Here is a 17,709-nt window from a genome sequence, read left to right on the forward strand (position 1 = left end):
AAAAAAAAGTATCCTAGAGATGATCGTAATTTATATGAAACATGTCCCAGAATATCATTATGCAACACCTTGAAATGCAGGTTTTCATTTGCTATCACATAGGAAGAAAACATTTTCCTCAACCTTCTTAGGGTTCCCAAAACTGACAAAGACAGATTAATAGGAGAAAGTTTACCAATTTTATTGAATTTACATGTACATGATATTCTTCATAAGCAAATAAAGATCTAGGGAAGTTATTTGAACAGGAAGTTTCCCTGCTGTTTAGAAAAAGATATCATATTTGTGAAGAATTGATAAGACAAAGGAGTTTGAGCTAGGGTAATAAATGGTGAAGCAGTAACTTGAAAGATAAGGGTTAGTTTAGCAAGGTTTTTTTAATGGTTATATCGACAATTTATATTGAAACTTGTTACTCTGCATAAATTTACCATGTTAAGATCATGAGACTAGGAAGTCATTGTAAGAGAAAGGTGTTTGAAGTAGGCACACCTAAAGAAGAATGTATGTAAGTATTGTGAATGAACCTAGGTTTGCTTGTGTTAACTACATTAGCTCAAAAGGAAACCTTTTGAAAAGTTTGACCTAAAAACAGTTCAGGTAGCATCACTGGTCCTTCACAGTGGGTGAAGGAGTGGTTGCATCATTGCAGTCTCTTTTAAGATAATGTAGGAGGGCGTCTGCCTTTAATCTCATTAGCCAATCAGGCTCTGAGGCCACTTCCAACGACACTTCCTGTGTCTCCATTTTTCTCTTCATGATGGTGTGGGGCTGGTGAGTGTATAATTGTTTTGAATTTCTTTTCCACTGGAGCCATATATCCTGGTGGCCGACCTTTACTTCAAGGCAGTAGTAGTGGAGTATGTGTAAGTTGAATATGGTTTAATTTGGTTGTGAGGTCGGGAAAGGCCAGGAAATGCTCTGCCTGGCTGATTACCACGGGGAGCCCTTCAGTACGGGTGCTGCCCTCCTTCCCCCATACCTGGTGACCCAGGAACAGCAGGCTGCTTTATGTACAGAGTATATATGTTCCTGGGAAGTATCTGGCATTTCTGCGGGGAGAGGTACTGTTTTCCCAGTGCTCATTTGACTTTTGTCTCTGGGTGAGAGTGTAGGTCTTGAATGGAGGAGTAAACCAATATATTTTAATTGTGTGTCTGCAGGGCCCTTGTCTTTCCTGGATTAGTAAGGGTTAAAGCAGAAGTTTTCTTTGTGCTGGTCTTTATTTAGAGTATCTGGTTTTTTTAGTGATATTAGAAGTCGGATGATTTTATTGAACCCTGAAAAGAGTTCCTGATTTCAGTGTTGTCATTGTGGTGAGGGTGCCCTAAAAAGATTGAGATACATTGAAGAAAGGTAAGTGGTCTTAGCTAATGCAAGGCTAAACAAATTCTAGCCCCACGGTTTACTATTCTAGTCAGCATGGTTGAGTCAGTGAATCATTCCGAGGATCAACTTCCAAAGACCAAACATATAACAACTAATCAGTCTTTAATAAATATTAGGTATCTTCTTGAAGTCAGCAATAAATTTATTTTGGAGATCTTCTCAGAGTCTTTACCAATGTACACCAGTGTTTTCCTTGAGTGTAATATCACTGGATTGATATACTTTAGTTTGAATATATGTGTTAAGTTATCCTTATAGTCAGAGATATAAGAAATAATTAACTAAGTAGTGGGCAGCATGTAGTAAAAGCCACTTGGAGAACTCTCATAATGCTTATAATTCTCAAGATTTATTATTAATATATTTGAATAGGTAATACATTCACGTGGTTCCAAATTGAGTTGAGTAAATAAATACGTATTTTAGCATTAAATCAGAAAAAAAATGGAAATTTTTCTTGGGATGAAAACATATAAAAGAGGGAGGTGCTGGGAATTTCTCCAAAGTTACTTTTTTTTTTTTTTTTAAGATTTATTTATTTATTCGTATAGAACTGGGGTACAGGCCAGAGATGCGGAGGGTGAGAGGATTCACCAGAGACAGAGTGGGGAGCAGAACAGGCAGATCGACGAATTACACTGCTGAGGGGAGCAGCGGGCTGGTCAGGAGATGTCTGCCTCACCATGTGGACTCCTCCGGGGCAGGCGGGGATCGAACTCATGTGAAAGTGGCTTAAGCGTCTCAGTGCAATGCTTTAACCCGCTGCGCCACCAGGGAGGGCCTCTCCAAAGTTATTTTTAAAATCTTAGAAGGTTAAGATTAAACCTTGTGAAACATCTAACTTCCCCGTTAGGTTTTCCTGATTGGGAGAAAAATTAGTTCCTTTCCAATAGAAGTATGTATTTGTTAAATGACTTGATGGAATACATTGGAGCCTTCATTATTAAGTAAGGAACAAGGGGAAGAAGGAAGGAAACTTTTCTCTTTTTCTCTTAAAAGATACAGTAGCTTGGATTTGTAAGGGTTCAGATAAATCTACGAGTGACTTTTCTGACTTTCAGATTATGAAAAGTGAAATTTAGGATAGAATATCCACATTCCTACTCATAAACTAGTTGAATGTGAACATCCTGTAATAGAATCAACATATTAAATATCAGACAACATGCCAACTATGCAAAATATTTTATAATATGACCTCAGTTAATCTTCATAATAGTTCCAAGAGGTCAGTGGTATTTGCCCTCATTTCACTAAAAGGGACACTGAGACTTAGAGTATTTTGCCCAAAATCACAGCAAATATAAGGAGGAGCCTGGATTCATATTCAGTTGTCTCACTAATGGAGATGACACTGTAATTGAAGAAATGAGGTACAAAGGGAAAGTGCTTTATAAATTCTAAGACAAGCAAAGTAGTATGAAATAGATTAAGAAGCAAGTTTACAGCGTAGGCCAGAAGTTGGAAGGGGAGGGTTCACCAGATACAGTGGGAACAGAACAGGTGGATCTACTGAAATACATGGGTAAGGGAGACAGGAGAGGTCTGCTGGGCATGTGGGTCAGTTTGATATGGAGCTCATGCCACAGTGGCTGGTGATAGCTTGATAGTGCTGAGACTTTATCTCTGCGCCACCAGGAAGACCCTTTCCTCCTATCTTAACCCAAAGTCTCAGGTGCTATGTTTTCCTTTCATTTTTATTTGCTCTCCCTGTACTGGGACATGGACTGGGTGGAACTTTGAGTGAGCTACGTGGTGAGTCTGTGTTTCTGATCTCACCAGTTTTATTTCATATGCTCTGAGAGGATTCCTGCTGCACTTGGAGATGAAAACATTCTTGGCCATAATAGTTGATAGTGGTAAGCAAAACTTGGAGACTGTTCTGATAGCAGTTCTTCTAGGTAGAGCTATCTCCAAGAGAGAACAAATGGAGAGAATGCTTTATCATCTATTGATACTTTCTATACAAAGTTTTGTATTTTCCTTTTTCTTTTCAGGTTGAAGATGGACTCCAAAAGGAAGGCAGGCCCTGGGTCTTCATCAGCCTGTGTCCTTGCCTTAAAGTGGCTCTGTGAAAGCCTCTATACTATCTACCGTAGATACTCTAAAAGTCAAGTAAGCTGGGATTTGTACATTCTCAGTAAGAGTGGTTAAAAAGCTAATGGTACCATGAAGGCAAGTACTTGAACTTTGACTAAAAGACAATGCTGTTTTAAAAATCATTCTCAGAGTCATGTATGTGTCTCTTAAGTCTAAAAAAGATAGATTTTGAATTACCATTGTGTCTTATAATGATAGACACACAGTAGGCAATGAGTAAACTGGAATGGAACTAGGAATAACTGAGTGATAATACACTCTTAAAATGGAAACTGATTTAGTACTAATCAATGTATAGCTTGTGTGATGCCTTCCTAAGCATCTGTTCACATAAAACAAACCCTTTGGAATTTGTTCACATAAAATGTACCCTTTGGCCACGAGCAGCAGTACTTTGAAGTACTTACTACCCACAGTGTATAAAATGAGTGGGTCATTGATTGTTTATGGGGTAGTTACAAAATATTTACTTTAGGTTGCTAACACTCAGTAAATATGAAATCACATTCACATGGTACAGAGATCCTTGATGAAGTGTGACTAGAATCCTGTGAGGAATGACAAACACAGGGGAAGGAACCAGGCATTTAAGATGAGGGTTTATGTACTAGGTGCTAGGACACAATAACCAGGCCCATTGTAATAAGGGTTTGTTGTGAGATGAGACAACAAAGATGTTTTATCTTTGTAATTACTTTCCTGAAAGAAATTCCTGGATCACGGAGTTTTGAGGTAGATATTGTTCAAGCTACAGAAACTCTTAACGTTATGTCTTGCTACCTGTTTTTCTTTAGTTAACATTACATACTGCTGATCTGAAAACATTTTACATAATTAAAGCATTATACAAGTATAAGATGAAAAAAAAGTAAAATAACACTTTGATTACTTCTGAGATACTTAAAACACCTCTTTGTTTTTGACCTACTAAGTCAGTATGTCAGTCCCATACTCTAAAACAAGCAATCTTTTGTAGCTCTGCTTATGTATGTTGGAAGTGGCATGGTGAAATGCAAGTATGGAATTTTGACAGAATGGATTTAAATCCTACCTCTTAATAGCTATGTATCCGTAGGAAATTTATTTAATTTTTGGGGGTAAATGTGGAGTTACAAAGTTTGTGTGAGATTGTTTCATTTGCTCTTCACAGGTGGTAGGAATTCTTAAAGAATGATTGCTACTACTTCCATCTTGTCAGTTTATTTTATGCATACCCATTTGTTAAAGCAATGCTGTCAAATAAATTTCTTGTAGGTGTTAGTGTTTAATGGTTGGATTACCCAATATAGTAGCTGTTAGCCATAGTGGTGATTGAGCATTTAATTTTGGCTGGTATGATGGGAATTTAATATTTAGTTTAATATTAATTAATTTAAAAGGTGATATTGGACAATGTATTTTTTTTAAATTGAGATAAAGTTAACATTATTTTCACCATGTTGTCTAGTTATAGACCACCACCATACCCAGTTACAATATTTTCCTTGTGATGAGAAATTTCTTTTAAGATTTATTTATTTTATGTTTATGAGAACTGAGGTACAAGCCAGAGATGTGGGGGCTATGAGGATTCACCAGAGACAGATTGGGGAGCAGAAGAGGCATATAGACATTGATGACAATATTTTTCTTTTATTGTAAGCTTGAGAAGCTTTGATGTAGATAAATACTTGAAAATTAAGTTTTGTGATTTTTTATGGTTACTAAGCTGCTGCAAATCTTATTTTTTAAAAAATCAAAGATATTGAGAAGTAGAATACAGTGACTATACTATATTGTACTATGGAGTCAGATTGGGATTAAACCTATTTTCTGCCACTTAATTAGTACACAACTTGGCAAATTTCTTAACATCATGGTGTCTTTATATCTTAGAAGATGATGACAATAATAATGCCTAATTTAAAGGGACAATATTTGACTTTGACAATTAGATATGGTATATCACTATATATAAATGTGAGGGCCTTAGAATGTTGTCAAGCATGTAGTTAGTGTTTAGTTGATGTTAACTATTTCACCATCAGGGTTCATTTGTATGTTTATCTTAGACACACTACCTGGCAATTTCTGAAATTTGCATAAGTTGAGAAATTCTATTAATTGCTTACATGCCTTCCCAGTTCATTATTATCTTTACCCCTAATACTAAAAGCCTAATTTAGGCCTAGAATTAGTCAAAATATGGTAAAAGGATGATAGTATGTATCCATCTATATAATTGCTTTAATAACATACTCTTTAGTTGACTTTGTTTTTGATGCCAAGTTATTTATCTAAATGAGAAATTAAATGGATTAGTTGATATTTAATGCTTTTTCTAGTTTTTGGCTGATTCTTTTATATGTATATATATTTTAATAATATAATAATTTATTTTTACATCATTTTGTGCTTTTTCCACCTCAGTTGTAAAAAAGGCCATGGGCCTTATATATATATATATATATTTAAATTTTTATTTATTTATGCACACTCTGGGGTGCATGCCAGAGGAATAGGGTCAGTGAGAGGATTCACCAGAGACAAAGTGGGGAGCAGAACATGCAGATTCATAAGTTCACTTCTGAGGGCAGCAGTGGGCAGGTCGGAGAGGTCAGTCACACCATGTGGACCACCTCCAAGGCTGGGGATTGAACACTGAAGTGGCTGTGGTTCTCTTGTAGTGCTGCGCTTTAACCCACTGTGCCACCATTTGGGCTGATTCTTAAAACATTTAGATATAGTGATTGCTATAAGAATTATTTGGTGTTAAAAAAAGGATCATTTTGTCTTTATTTTTAATAAATGTTTTCTTTCAAATAATAAAATTTTTACTAAAATGTTTGGAGGTAAACTTTGATGGCTGTTCCTCTCACTACCTGAAGCCTTAGGCAGTGGGATTTTAGTCCATCATACATGGAAGATGACTTGTCTTCACTCAGGGCACCATGGGATGGGTCGGCTGTCCGTTAGTGCCTTCTGATTTTTGCGGAGTCAAACAATTACAAAGCAAATGGTGTATGCCAGGTTAAGAAGATATGCCTGCAATTAAAGAAACTAATTTTAAAACATAAGTTTAGAAAGTTCTTTGATTGCAATAGTATTTAAATAGCACTGATTAAGGGCTATGAAAGAAAGAGCTCTTGTCAATTGGTTCTTGGATTTATGTTATACTTGGAAGTCATTTGTTTTAAAATTTTAAACAGTTTTCTACTGAGTGATTTTTTTTTTTTTTTACACATTGTTTGGGTTAGTGTTAAAAGTAAAGTATCTTTTTCTTTTCAGTGTGAAGATGGATGATTCTTCAAGATGGATGGAAACTGACTTCTCAGAAGAAATGGTTCATAGCAGCAGCTTACAAAAATGTAAGAGTCAGCAAAGGAAAAGAGTTAAATATTTTTCTTTCAGCATTTAAAAAAAAGATTTATTTATGCATACAAGAACTGGGGTATAGGCCAGAGGTGTGGGGGTGAGAGGACCCACCAGAGACAAGTGGGAGCAGAACAGGCAGATCTACTGAAGTACACTGCTGAGGGGAGCAGCAGGTGAGTCAGGACTGCCACACCATGTGAGTTACCTCTCTGGCCAGGAATCTAACTGGTGCTGCAGTGGCCTTGGATAACTTCATAGTGCTGTGCTTTAATCCGTTGTGCCACCAGGGAAGGCCCAGGGTCTATGTATTTGGACTTTATTGATTTCAGTGGTCTCATTTCCCAGAGCACCCTAGAGCTAGCTGGTGCTTCAGGACATATGTCACATCAGTTCCTGGTGTTCAGACTACTAGGATCCTAGAAGTTGTCCCTCCTAAATTTTTTTTTTTTAAGATTTATTTATTTATTCATACAGAACTGGGGTACAGGCCATAGATGCAGAGGGTGAGAGGATTCACCAGAGATAAGAGTGGGGAGCAGAACAGGCAGATCAAAGAAGTACACTACTGAGGGGAGCAGCGTGCAGGTCAGGAGAAGTCTGCTGCGCTATGTGCATCTTCTCGGGGTAGGCGGGGATTGAACTCCTGCAGAAGTGGCTTAAGCTTCTTAATGCTGTGCTTTAACCCGCTGCGCCACCAGGGAGGGCCTCCTAAATTTTTTTTATCCTAGAAAATATGTTAGCAAAGTAATTGTTTTTATATGCATACACACATTCATGGATTGGAAATTGGAAACAATTTGCAAAGAAAATTAGGTGGGGAGCACTTAGCACAATATTAAGATAAAGTAGGGAGGAATCACTGTTAAGATTCCTTAGATCACTAAGTTTAAGTCAATTTTGAATGCAGTGTTTTTAATTTTAAATGAGACTATCCATTTTTTACTTTTAATAGTTCTACCTATTGCATAGTTAAAACCATAAAATGCACAGTGGTTCAGATAGCTAAAACAGATGTTAGTAGTTAGTTACATGTTTTACTCATGATTCACCAGCTTTCTTTAAATCCAATGTGAACTACTAAATTAGAATTAAGTTACCCCTCCAAACTGTCAAATGGATTTTTGGAAATGTATACAGGGCCAAGATACTTTCCAGTTGCTATCAAAGTTAGAAATAGACTAGCAGAAATTTATTTAATGAGGATGAGTTATCATTTAAAGAAGGGGCTTGGTGTGCACTGTGTTGCTGATTTACTGGGACTGTATCTCTTCCTAATTCATACGGGGTCATTATCATCTGGGTGAGTGGCTACAAAAAAAATGGTATTAAAAAAGGCTTATTTCCCTGGTTTCACTTCCACATAGTTTTCTAGTGTAAATACTAATCTATTAAACAGAAAATCGCACAGTAAGCAGGACACAAAGTGATAGGTAACAGCAGTAGGGTAGGCCCGGTACAGCAGCAATTTCAAGACCTGGACGGCACATAGGCAGTCACCTCAAGCTGCGATTATGCTCTCTTCGTCTAAAATGCCGCAATAAATGTTCATCATCAAGCAAATTATAAGTCAAAGTTCTATTTCCTTTAACATCTAGAGGATGAGTCGACTCCAAGACGGACTTTTTAAAAATGCGAGCATCGACCTCAACGTGGCGCTGGATGATACATATCGCACAATTTGGGGGATTTTTTCCCGAAACTATAAACAAAGTCTCTGCAGCTCCCTGGTATACCCCAAGTGCCCCAGGGCAAACACCTCAATGTACTCCTGTCGAGGGCAGTAGAGACTACAATAGAGACTGGCTCATGCAGCTGCACGCCCGTCTGTCGCTGACGTGTCTGCCATTACGTAGACCACTTGGCTCCCAGGAGCCTCAGCGGCAAGGTCCCGCCCCCTCGGGGGCTCTGCGCATGCGCCTCTGATTTAGTGGCTACGCTCTGCGTGGAGAGGACTCCCTCCTCAAGGAGTCGTGGAGGCAACGGCGTTTTCCCGCGCATTTTCTTGGCGCCTCAGGTTACTATTTTATTTGTATTATGTTAGCTGTTATTTGCTCTATGACGTGCCGAAAGCAGACCAGGAGAATTCTAAAGTGAAGTTTTCCTGAGTGTTAGTCACAAAAACGTGCCCTTCGACAACTTGGGGCACTCTCGAGATCGGCTCTAGAAAATTAGGGATTAGCTGTGTCCCACACGCTGCCTGAGGAGAATCTCAGCTTAAAAATTGTGCCACAGTTTTGCTTCCCCGATGTCGACTACCCTCCTGGAGGTAAAATAGGCTTTTGGGAGGGCGTCTGCCAAGTGCCTTGTGCCTAACGAGACTTTGCCCAAAAGGGATATTTGGGATAAAGCTGTCAGTGGCCTTGTCCACTCTTCAGGCCAAGACGTCTTTCTTGGGTGATTATTGTCAGTTGATAAACGTGAACATATTTCCACTGTATGTATTTTCCTCGGTGTGTCAGAATTAGTTTATATAACATGTAATTGTTTTGGTACATCTGGGATATCACCCCCTATTTGGGCAAAACCCCGGTAAGAATGGACAATATATTGAGAAGTAAGTTAACTCGGATTGTTTATTTCGTTTTACAAATGTTTTAGATAGGCGTGTAGCACTGCATCGATTTTTGTATAAATAGATGAATTTTTTTTAATGATGAAAAAAAATCTGTCATGCAGATTATTCATTCTTCATAATGGTCAATTTCTTGGATGAATTATGCAAACCTTCATCTGATATTATCACGTTTCTCTTTAAAGTCAGGACAGCACAGAATCTGAGAAATCAGCCTACATGAAAAGCCTCATAGTAGCTTGAAATCCTTTGAGAGAAAGAATGACTGAAATTAGTGCCTTAGACATATTTTTCTCAGGGATGGCAAAAATGTTCGTTTGTTTCTATTTCCTAAATATGCCAATATTTTCCTCCCATGACATATTTTTGACCTTAATAAGATTCGAAGCTAGAAAGGGTTTTAATTTTTTCTTTACAATTTGTTACACGGCCTTTGTAGTGGTGTGCATAAAGAAGGAGCACAATATTGCATGAAATCAGTACAATCTGTGGACTGTAATGGATATAAATCAATAATAAAATGTATGCTATAATAAAATGTATGCAATAATAAAATGAAAACATGCGTTTTTTTCTTTTATTGCACTGCAATTTGATTTTCCATGTGTTCCTTACTAGGATTCCTTGCGGCACCTGGAGACCTCAGTATTATGTCTTTATGTGAAGATATGCTGCTCTGTAATTATCGCAAATGTCGCCTCAAACTCTCTGGTTATGCCTGGGTCACTGCCTGCTCTCACATCTTCTGTGACCAGCATGGCAGTGGTGAGTTTAGTCGTTCACCTGCTATCTGTCCTGCCTGCAACAGTACCCTTTCTGGAAAGCTAGATATTGTCCGCACAGAGCTCAGTCCATCAGAGGAGTATAAGGCCATGGTATTGGCAGGACTTCGGCCTGAAATTGTGTTGGACATTAGCTCCCGGGCACTGGCCTTCTGGACGTATCAGGTTAGTATTTAAGGCTAATTTTTCTGGAGACTGTGAGTTTTGCTTATGTGCAGCTTCTCATGCTTTTTCTTCATTTTGTATTTATTTTTAATTACTATGGAGGATTTTTTAAAATAAATTATTTTCTTTTTTCCAAAAGCAGTGTTTCTTGGTGAAAATCCAAAAGGAAGAGGGGAAAAAATCTACCCATAATCCTGTCATTCAGAGATAATCATGTTATTTTTGTACAATATTGGTTAATGTCACACAGACTTTCTGTGGGTTCTTAAAATAGACAATATATTCTATTATGAATATTTTATTAAATATTTAAAAAGTATTTAAAGGTAAGTAATGGTTACATTGATTGTTTTTAAGTTAAAAAGAGTGCTGTAATGTGCATTTTTATATCCTGAATTACTTGTTAATATTAAATTCCTGAAAGGAAATACATTTTAAAGTTCTAAAACTTGCAGTATTTTTTAAATTATCCCAAGTTTTCATTCCTATGTATTCTCAGTAAGTAATAAAGTTACTGGTCTTAAGTTTGAGTAAATAATGTGTTGACAAATAAACACATATCTTAAAGTAAATTCTTACTTGGAGGATAGTATTTATTGGACATATAAATGTGATGTTATCTTCCTTTCAGAGGTGGAGGGATTGGTCAATGAGTTAGTGAGGTAGCGAAGAATGAATTTTTCTTTTTTTTCCTATTGAGTTATTCAAAACACACACACTAAAATTCTTTATTTTTTCAACATATACTTGTTGAGTGTCAGGAAACATTTCTATTTCATGTACCTTAGGTGCTATGTTTACAATAATAAAAACAAAAACATGAGATTCAAGGTAACTACATTTTAGGGATGATAGATTTTTTTTTTTTTAACACAAACATTATTATAATGCATTTAATTCCCATAAGTACAGGCTGCTGTGGAACCAACCACGTAGTAGAGTTAGGTAAGCCAGACTTGATGGATTACATCAAACTGTAGAATAGACAGATTAAAAATGATTTATGAGTGTTCATATTTTACTTTCTTAGATACTTTCATATTTAAAGGACTGTGAATCCAAAGAAAACCATAATGGTTTCTGTGTGCAGGTGTTGTCTAATGCTGTGTAACAAGCTTGTGACTTAAATAACAAATTTAGTGGTTTAAAATAACACATTTTATAACCTCGGTTTCTGAGGCTTGAGAGTTCAGACAACTGCAGTCATGGTGTTGATTGGGGGAGGACTTGTGTTCAAGTTCATGTGGCTGTTGACAGCATTCTTTCACTTTCTAGGAGACTGTCAGAATGAGGGCCCTGTCATTGTTGTTAATAGGTTTTATTTTTAAAGCAGTTTTAGGCTTATAGCAAAATTGAGAGGAAGGTTCTGAGATTTGCCATTTATTTCATGCCCCCCCCCACTCCTTCATTATCAACATTCCCCATCAGAGTAGTACTTTGTCACAAATGAGAAACCCACATTCACACATCATTAGCACCCAAATCCAGTTTTCTCCTTGTACATTCTGTGAGCTTGGATGAATGTATAACATATATCTACTATGACAGTATGATATAATTTCACTGCCCTGTCAGTTCTATATGCAACATTTAGTCATTCTTCCTTTCCCAACCCCTTAAAACCACATCTTTTAACTATTGCAGTGGTTTCACCTTTTCAAGACTGTCATGTAATAGGAGTCATACAATTTGTAGTCTTTCCGGATTGACTTCTTTCCATTATAATATTCATTTACGTTTCCTTCATGTTTTTTCTTTGGATGTACTGTAGTACATCCATTTACCTGCTGAAAGACATCTTGGTTGCTTCCAAATTTTGGTAATTATGAATTACTCTAATTACTGCTATAAACATCTGTGTGCAGGACAAGTTTTTAACTCCTTTGAGTAAATACCAAGGAGCATGATTGCTAAATTGTCTCGTATAACAGTATGTTTAATTTTATAAGAAACTTCTAAATTATCTTCCAAAGTGGCTTTACAATTTTGCATTCCTGCCAACAGTGAATGAAAGTTGTCATTGCTTTATATGGTCACCAGCATTTAGTGTTCTGAATTTTGTCCATTTTAATGGATGTGTAGTGCTATCTCATTGTTTTCATTTGCATTTACCTACTGACATATGCATCTTTTCATATGCTTATTTGACATCTGTGGATCTTTGATGAATTATCTGTCAAGATCATTAGCTCATTTTTAAGTTGTTTTCTTATGGTTGAGTTTTATGAATTCTTTGCACATTTTTGAGAATTTGAATGTAAAACTTTTTGTCATGTGTTTTGCAAATGTTTTTTCAGTCTTTGTGTATGTCTTTTTATTCTCTTCATCTTGCCTTTAACAGGGCAGAAATTTTTGACGTTATGAAGTCTACCATATCAATTTTTTCTTTCATAGAATGTGCTTTTGTGTTATATTTAAACCGTTATTAACAAATCTAAAGTCATTAGATTTTCAAATGTTATAGGATTTTTAAAGTTTTGTTTTACTTTTAGGCCTGTGGTACTCTTTGAGTTAGTTTTTGTTGAGAATATAAAGCTTATGTTTAAAGTCATTGTGACTTCAGTATTTTAAAAGCTAGCTATTGTCCAGGAGGCTGCTTTTGCTACTTACTTTGGTAGACGGTCCAACATGGCTACTTGCTTCCTAAGCCAGCAAGAGATATAGTCTTATGCAATGTGCTCTTTAAGTGATATCCTGTCTTTTTTTTTCCTGTATTCTAGTCCCAGGTCCTGTCCACATTTTAAGAGAGGATATAAGTACTAGGAGGCAGGAATAATTGAAGGTTCTCTTATAATCAATGCTATGGATTTCTGAAAATATCATTTATATTTCTTAAGGAATTGTGGATTACATGTCACTCCTTAAGGTTAGATATATACTCACTTTTTTTGTTAATATAATGGTAATATCATGAGAGTATTCCTTAGATTTTTTTCTAGCATTTAGTTATATATTACTTTTTTACAATATCCATCTTATATATTCTGATTACTTCTTAGCCTGATTCTATAAATATGACTCACTTCTTTTTTGTTTGTTTAAAATTTATAAGTGTTATCTTAAAAATGTTTTGGGACAGGTACATCAGGAGCGTCTCTATCAAGAATACAATTTCAGCAAGGCTGAGGGCCATCTGAAACAGATGGAAAAGATATATACTCAGCAAATACAGAGCAAAGATGTTGAATTGACCTCTATGAAAGGGGAGGTCACCTCCATGAAGAAAGTGCTAGAGGAATACAAGAAAAAGTTCAGTGATATTTCTGAGAAACTTATGGAGCGAAATCGTCAGTATCAAAAATTACAAGGCCTGTATGATAGCCTTAGGCTACGTAACATCACTATTGCTAACCAAGAAGGTAACCTGGAACCAAACATGATAGCACAATCTGGTGTTTTTGGCTTTCCAGTAGGTAAGAAAGAATGTGTAATATTCAAAGCCTGTTTTTTAAAACAGTGGTATTTTACCTTGTGCTCTGTGTAGTTCCTAGCAGTCATTAGACTCCAAAGGGCCGTGCAGTGGTGGTAAGCACTAGGGTTCTTCGTTCATGTCTGTGATTCTACACATCATTACTTGTTATTTATTTTATTTCCTTACATTTAAGTTACATCTTCAGTTTGAGCAGAGTAAATCTCCTAGGTAAATTTGCAAATTTCTATTTTGAATGCAAAGCTATTTTGTTGAAGTAATTGTTAGCTGCCATTTATTTATCCCTTACTAAGTGCTAGGTCCTATCATAACTTTACATGTGTTCATGTTTTCAAAACTGAGATAGATATTGTCATGCCTATTTTAAAGCAGAGAAAATTGAGGCACAGAAAATTTAATTAAATTGGGTAAGGGCACAGAACTCTCCAGAACCCGTACTCCCAACCATTTCTTATCTTCCAAGAAGACCATGTTTCAGTTTCTTTCACTTGGCAATACTGATTGCAAAACTATTAAGTGATTATTGGTTGTTTTGTTGGTTCACCATGTTATTTATTCAATCATCAAATATTTATCAAACATGTTTCCTATACCAGATTGCTAGACATGACCCTAGGCAATGAGGATATAGAGGTTGTCCAGATAGGATTCCCATTCTCTGGAAGTTCATTATCTGAGATGATAGCTCTATTATGCTAATTAGGTACTTTGACAGATGTAACAGTTCTCATATTTTTTCCTGATTTTTATGTTTATCCTGCAATAGATACACAGAATGCAATAGATTTTTTTTTTTTTTTTGCTGTGCAATTGATATAAATTGTTTTTGGCATACAAAAAGTGAAGCTTCTTGAGTAGCATTTCCTAAATGCTTTTTTTTTTTTTTAATTTTAATATTAGCTGAGGAAAGAGATTTGGTGAGGGAGCAAACTATGTGCTAGAAAAGTCATGAAGTAATGATAGGAGGAATATCAGATATAAGAATTGAAGCAAAAATAAGTTTCTACAGATATTTTAGTTAATCATATATCATAATTTAGTCAACGTATTGCATATTATTGTGTAAGGGCATTGTAGATGTTCTTCTTCTTTGTCACTATCCATGTTAACTTTAATATCTTTCATATTTACCAACCAGTTCTTTCCTGTTTTGTTTTTGGTGTATACTTACCTTTTTACTTCTTGCTACCAATGTTACCTCAAAGTGGATAACTATTCTTGTATAGTCTGATTTTTTTTAAGGCTATTCTAATTGATCTTGGGTCATAATTATATGACAATTTTTCATAGTTTTATTTTCTAGAATGTTTCTGTCAATCTTTTAGAAAAGTTTGATTCTTAAAGAATCTGAGACAGAAGTGATATGTGTGTGTGTATGTAAACACTTGTACAAACACACGTGACATATATGATAAGCTTTCGAAGTAGATCAAATAGGTAAATGATTATGATTTGTAAGTTTCCTAGCTTTAGTAAAAACATACAACAAATTACTTTTGGTGATGAGCCTGTGGCTGATATTGGAAATTGTGCTAAAGAAGGAATGGAATATACTACGGTCAGAGGAGGGGGTGGGATGCATCATATTTCTTTATTCAAATTAGGCTTATATTTGTGTCACTGGAGTTGAGTTCTTTTAAAATATTCATTGAATGGCTTTTTGTTCCTAAAGGAAATAGCTGCTTGAGTTCTTTCTTCCCTTATCCTTTCCTAGGGAACAACTCCAAATTTCCTTTGGACACAACACCAGTTCGAAATCGCTGTGGTGGAGATGGAGATTTTCAATTCAGACCATTTTTTGTGGGTTCGCCCACAGCACCTGAACCCAGTAACAGCTTTTTCTGTTTTGCCTCCCCAAGTCGTGAATTAGATCAACAGCAAGTCTCTAGCAGAGCATTTAAAGTAAAAAGAATTTAGCTTATTAAAGTAAGCTAAGAATGTTTTTTCTCTTTACTTTTAGTGATTTCATTTAGATGTATAAATCTACATCTCAGATTTGGTTCTGGGATCTATGGATATATGTATGTGTGTGTTTATTTAAACTGATATTCTGCCAGTATATTTATGCTAAGAATTTATGTTAATATTATGTTAAGAATCTCAAGAAATGGTGAGTGAGTTTGGGCTTATTATTTGAATGTGTACATTTATTTGTATTTGTTCATAGATTTGTGCTTTTGGAAGTGCTCATATCATTGAATGAGAGGAGAATTTGATGTATGTTCAGTTCATATTTCTACTTAAAGATAATTCACATTGATAGTTATTTTAATGTTGATTATTTGACATTTGTTCTAAAATAAAATTACTTTACCTTTTTGCCAGTTGTCTTGAGTTTACTTATTTCTTCTTCTTTTTTAAGATTTATTTATTTATGCATACAAGAACTGGGGTACAGACCAAAGGTTTGGTGGGTGGGAGGATTCACCAGAGACAGAGTGGGGAGCAGAACAGGTAGATGGACTGAAATACACTGCTGAGGGGAGCAGGGTGTGGGTCAGGAGAGGTCTACCACATCCAGGAATCAAACTAGTGCTGCAGTGGCTGCAGCAGGCTTCATAGTTTCGCACACTAACCCTTTGTGCCACCAGGAGGACCTGTAATAAGCATTTTCAACTACTATCACAGATAACATTTAAAATGTAGAACCGATAAAGAAATTTGAAGGACACTTTCAGTAACTTTACATCCTATCAGTGGTAAGACTTGCAAGCATACTGGGCAAAACATGGTTCTAGTTAATACACTCCACCTTTGTACAGTAGGCACTGGGTTCTGTAGGTTTGGAGCCATGCTTCTTTATGTACAAGCCCATGCTGTTTGTGTGAGGTTGAATTTACACTTGGCTTTTGTATCTGTAAAATGAGCTATTAATTAAATTAGATTATCCTTACATTCTTATTTTTTTAAATAATATAAACTTTGTTAATGTTTTATGATTTAGTTTTTTAAATATTTATGTATACAGAACTGGGGTACAGGCCAGAGGTGCAGGGGTGGTGAAAGGATTCACCAGAGTAGGGAGCAGAACAGGCAAATCAACAAAGTACACTGCTGAGGGAGTGGTGGGTGAGACAGTAGAGGTCTGCTGCGCCATTTAGTTTTAATTGATTTGAAGAAGGAAGTAAATAATGCTAGATGCCAAATCCCATTGGTGTTTAGATAATAGTCATTGAAATCATATGAAGATACTTCATTTTTAATCATCAGGAAAGCAGTGAATACCTTTGCATTGTATAATTTAAAAGCAAGTAATGTTTTATTCGGGTGCATAGTATATAGTTTCTTCAAAAAATTTGTACTGTGCCCAGTTAAAATGGTGTCAGAGGAAGAATATGAAAAATCTTGATTTAAAAGTTTTAAAATCACACTAATTTTATAGACTAGGAGCTATGTTTTCCCTACATTTTAAATTTTTTTGGAAATGATTTAAATCTCACGATTTCTGCCTTGAAACTTTGTTGGGTTCATGGATTTATTTTAAAGTCAGGTATAATTAGAAAGTAAAGAGAAACTGTTAGGAATATTAAATGCAGTGTTTTAAATTAAAAAAAAAATTTAGTTGAAGTGCTTAATACATCCACATGGTACAAATTCAAAATATAAAATAAAGGAATTCTGGGTAAAGTCTCTCACATCTGTCTCCTGGTCACTTACTTCCTCTTTCTGGAATCAATTGCTGTTGCCAGTATAACTTATATCCTTGCTAGAGATAGTCTATATGGAAACAAAATTTTTATTTAAAAAATTTGTCTTTTCGATCAAAAATGTTGGGGGGAAGTGCCCGGGACTAGGGTGATGGCACACGGGTGATCTGGTGATGAGAAACCCACGGGGATTACAACGGAGATGGAAAAAGCACAAAATAATCTAAAAATAAACTACTATATTATTTTTAAAAGTTTAAAAAATTGCCT

At 35.9% G+C, this 17,709-nt stretch overlaps 1 protein-coding gene across 4 annotated transcripts; it reads left to right on the top strand.

Moving 5' to 3' along the window:
- Positions 1–746: 746 nt before the first annotated feature.
- On the top strand, positions 747–16,013 carry CCNB1IP1 (cyclin B1 interacting protein 1, E3 ubiquitin protein ligase). 4 transcript variants are annotated; one of them, XM_012733978.1, is made up of 6 exons: positions 747–774; positions 3,387–3,504; positions 6,757–6,836; positions 10,034–10,362; positions 13,442–13,775; positions 15,507–16,013. In XM_012733978.1, exons 4-6 carry the CDS (start codon positions 10,066–10,068, stop codon positions 15,707–15,709), a joined length of 834 nt encoding a protein of 277 aa, XP_012589432.1. In that variant the 5' UTR covers positions 747–774; positions 3,387–3,504; positions 6,757–6,836; positions 10,034–10,065; the 3' UTR covers positions 15,710–16,013. The 4 variants fall into 4 exon arrangements, with proteins under 4 accessions (XP_012589432.1, XP_012589430.1, XP_012589433.1 ...); XM_012733976.1 differs by lacking the exon at positions 747–774 and adding an exon at positions 783–866; XM_012733979.1 differs by lacking the exons at positions 747–774; positions 3,387–3,504 and adding an exon at positions 4,202–4,221.
- Positions 16,014–17,709: the final 1,696 nt, after the last annotated feature.

This window comes from Condylura cristata, unplaced genomic scaffold (genome assembly GCF_000260355.1).
Source record: "Condylura cristata isolate star-nosed mole 26May11 unplaced genomic scaffold, ConCri1.0 scaffold00045, whole genome shotgun sequence".
Taxonomy (NCBI): domain Eukaryota; kingdom Metazoa; phylum Chordata; class Mammalia; order Eulipotyphla; family Talpidae; genus Condylura; species Condylura cristata.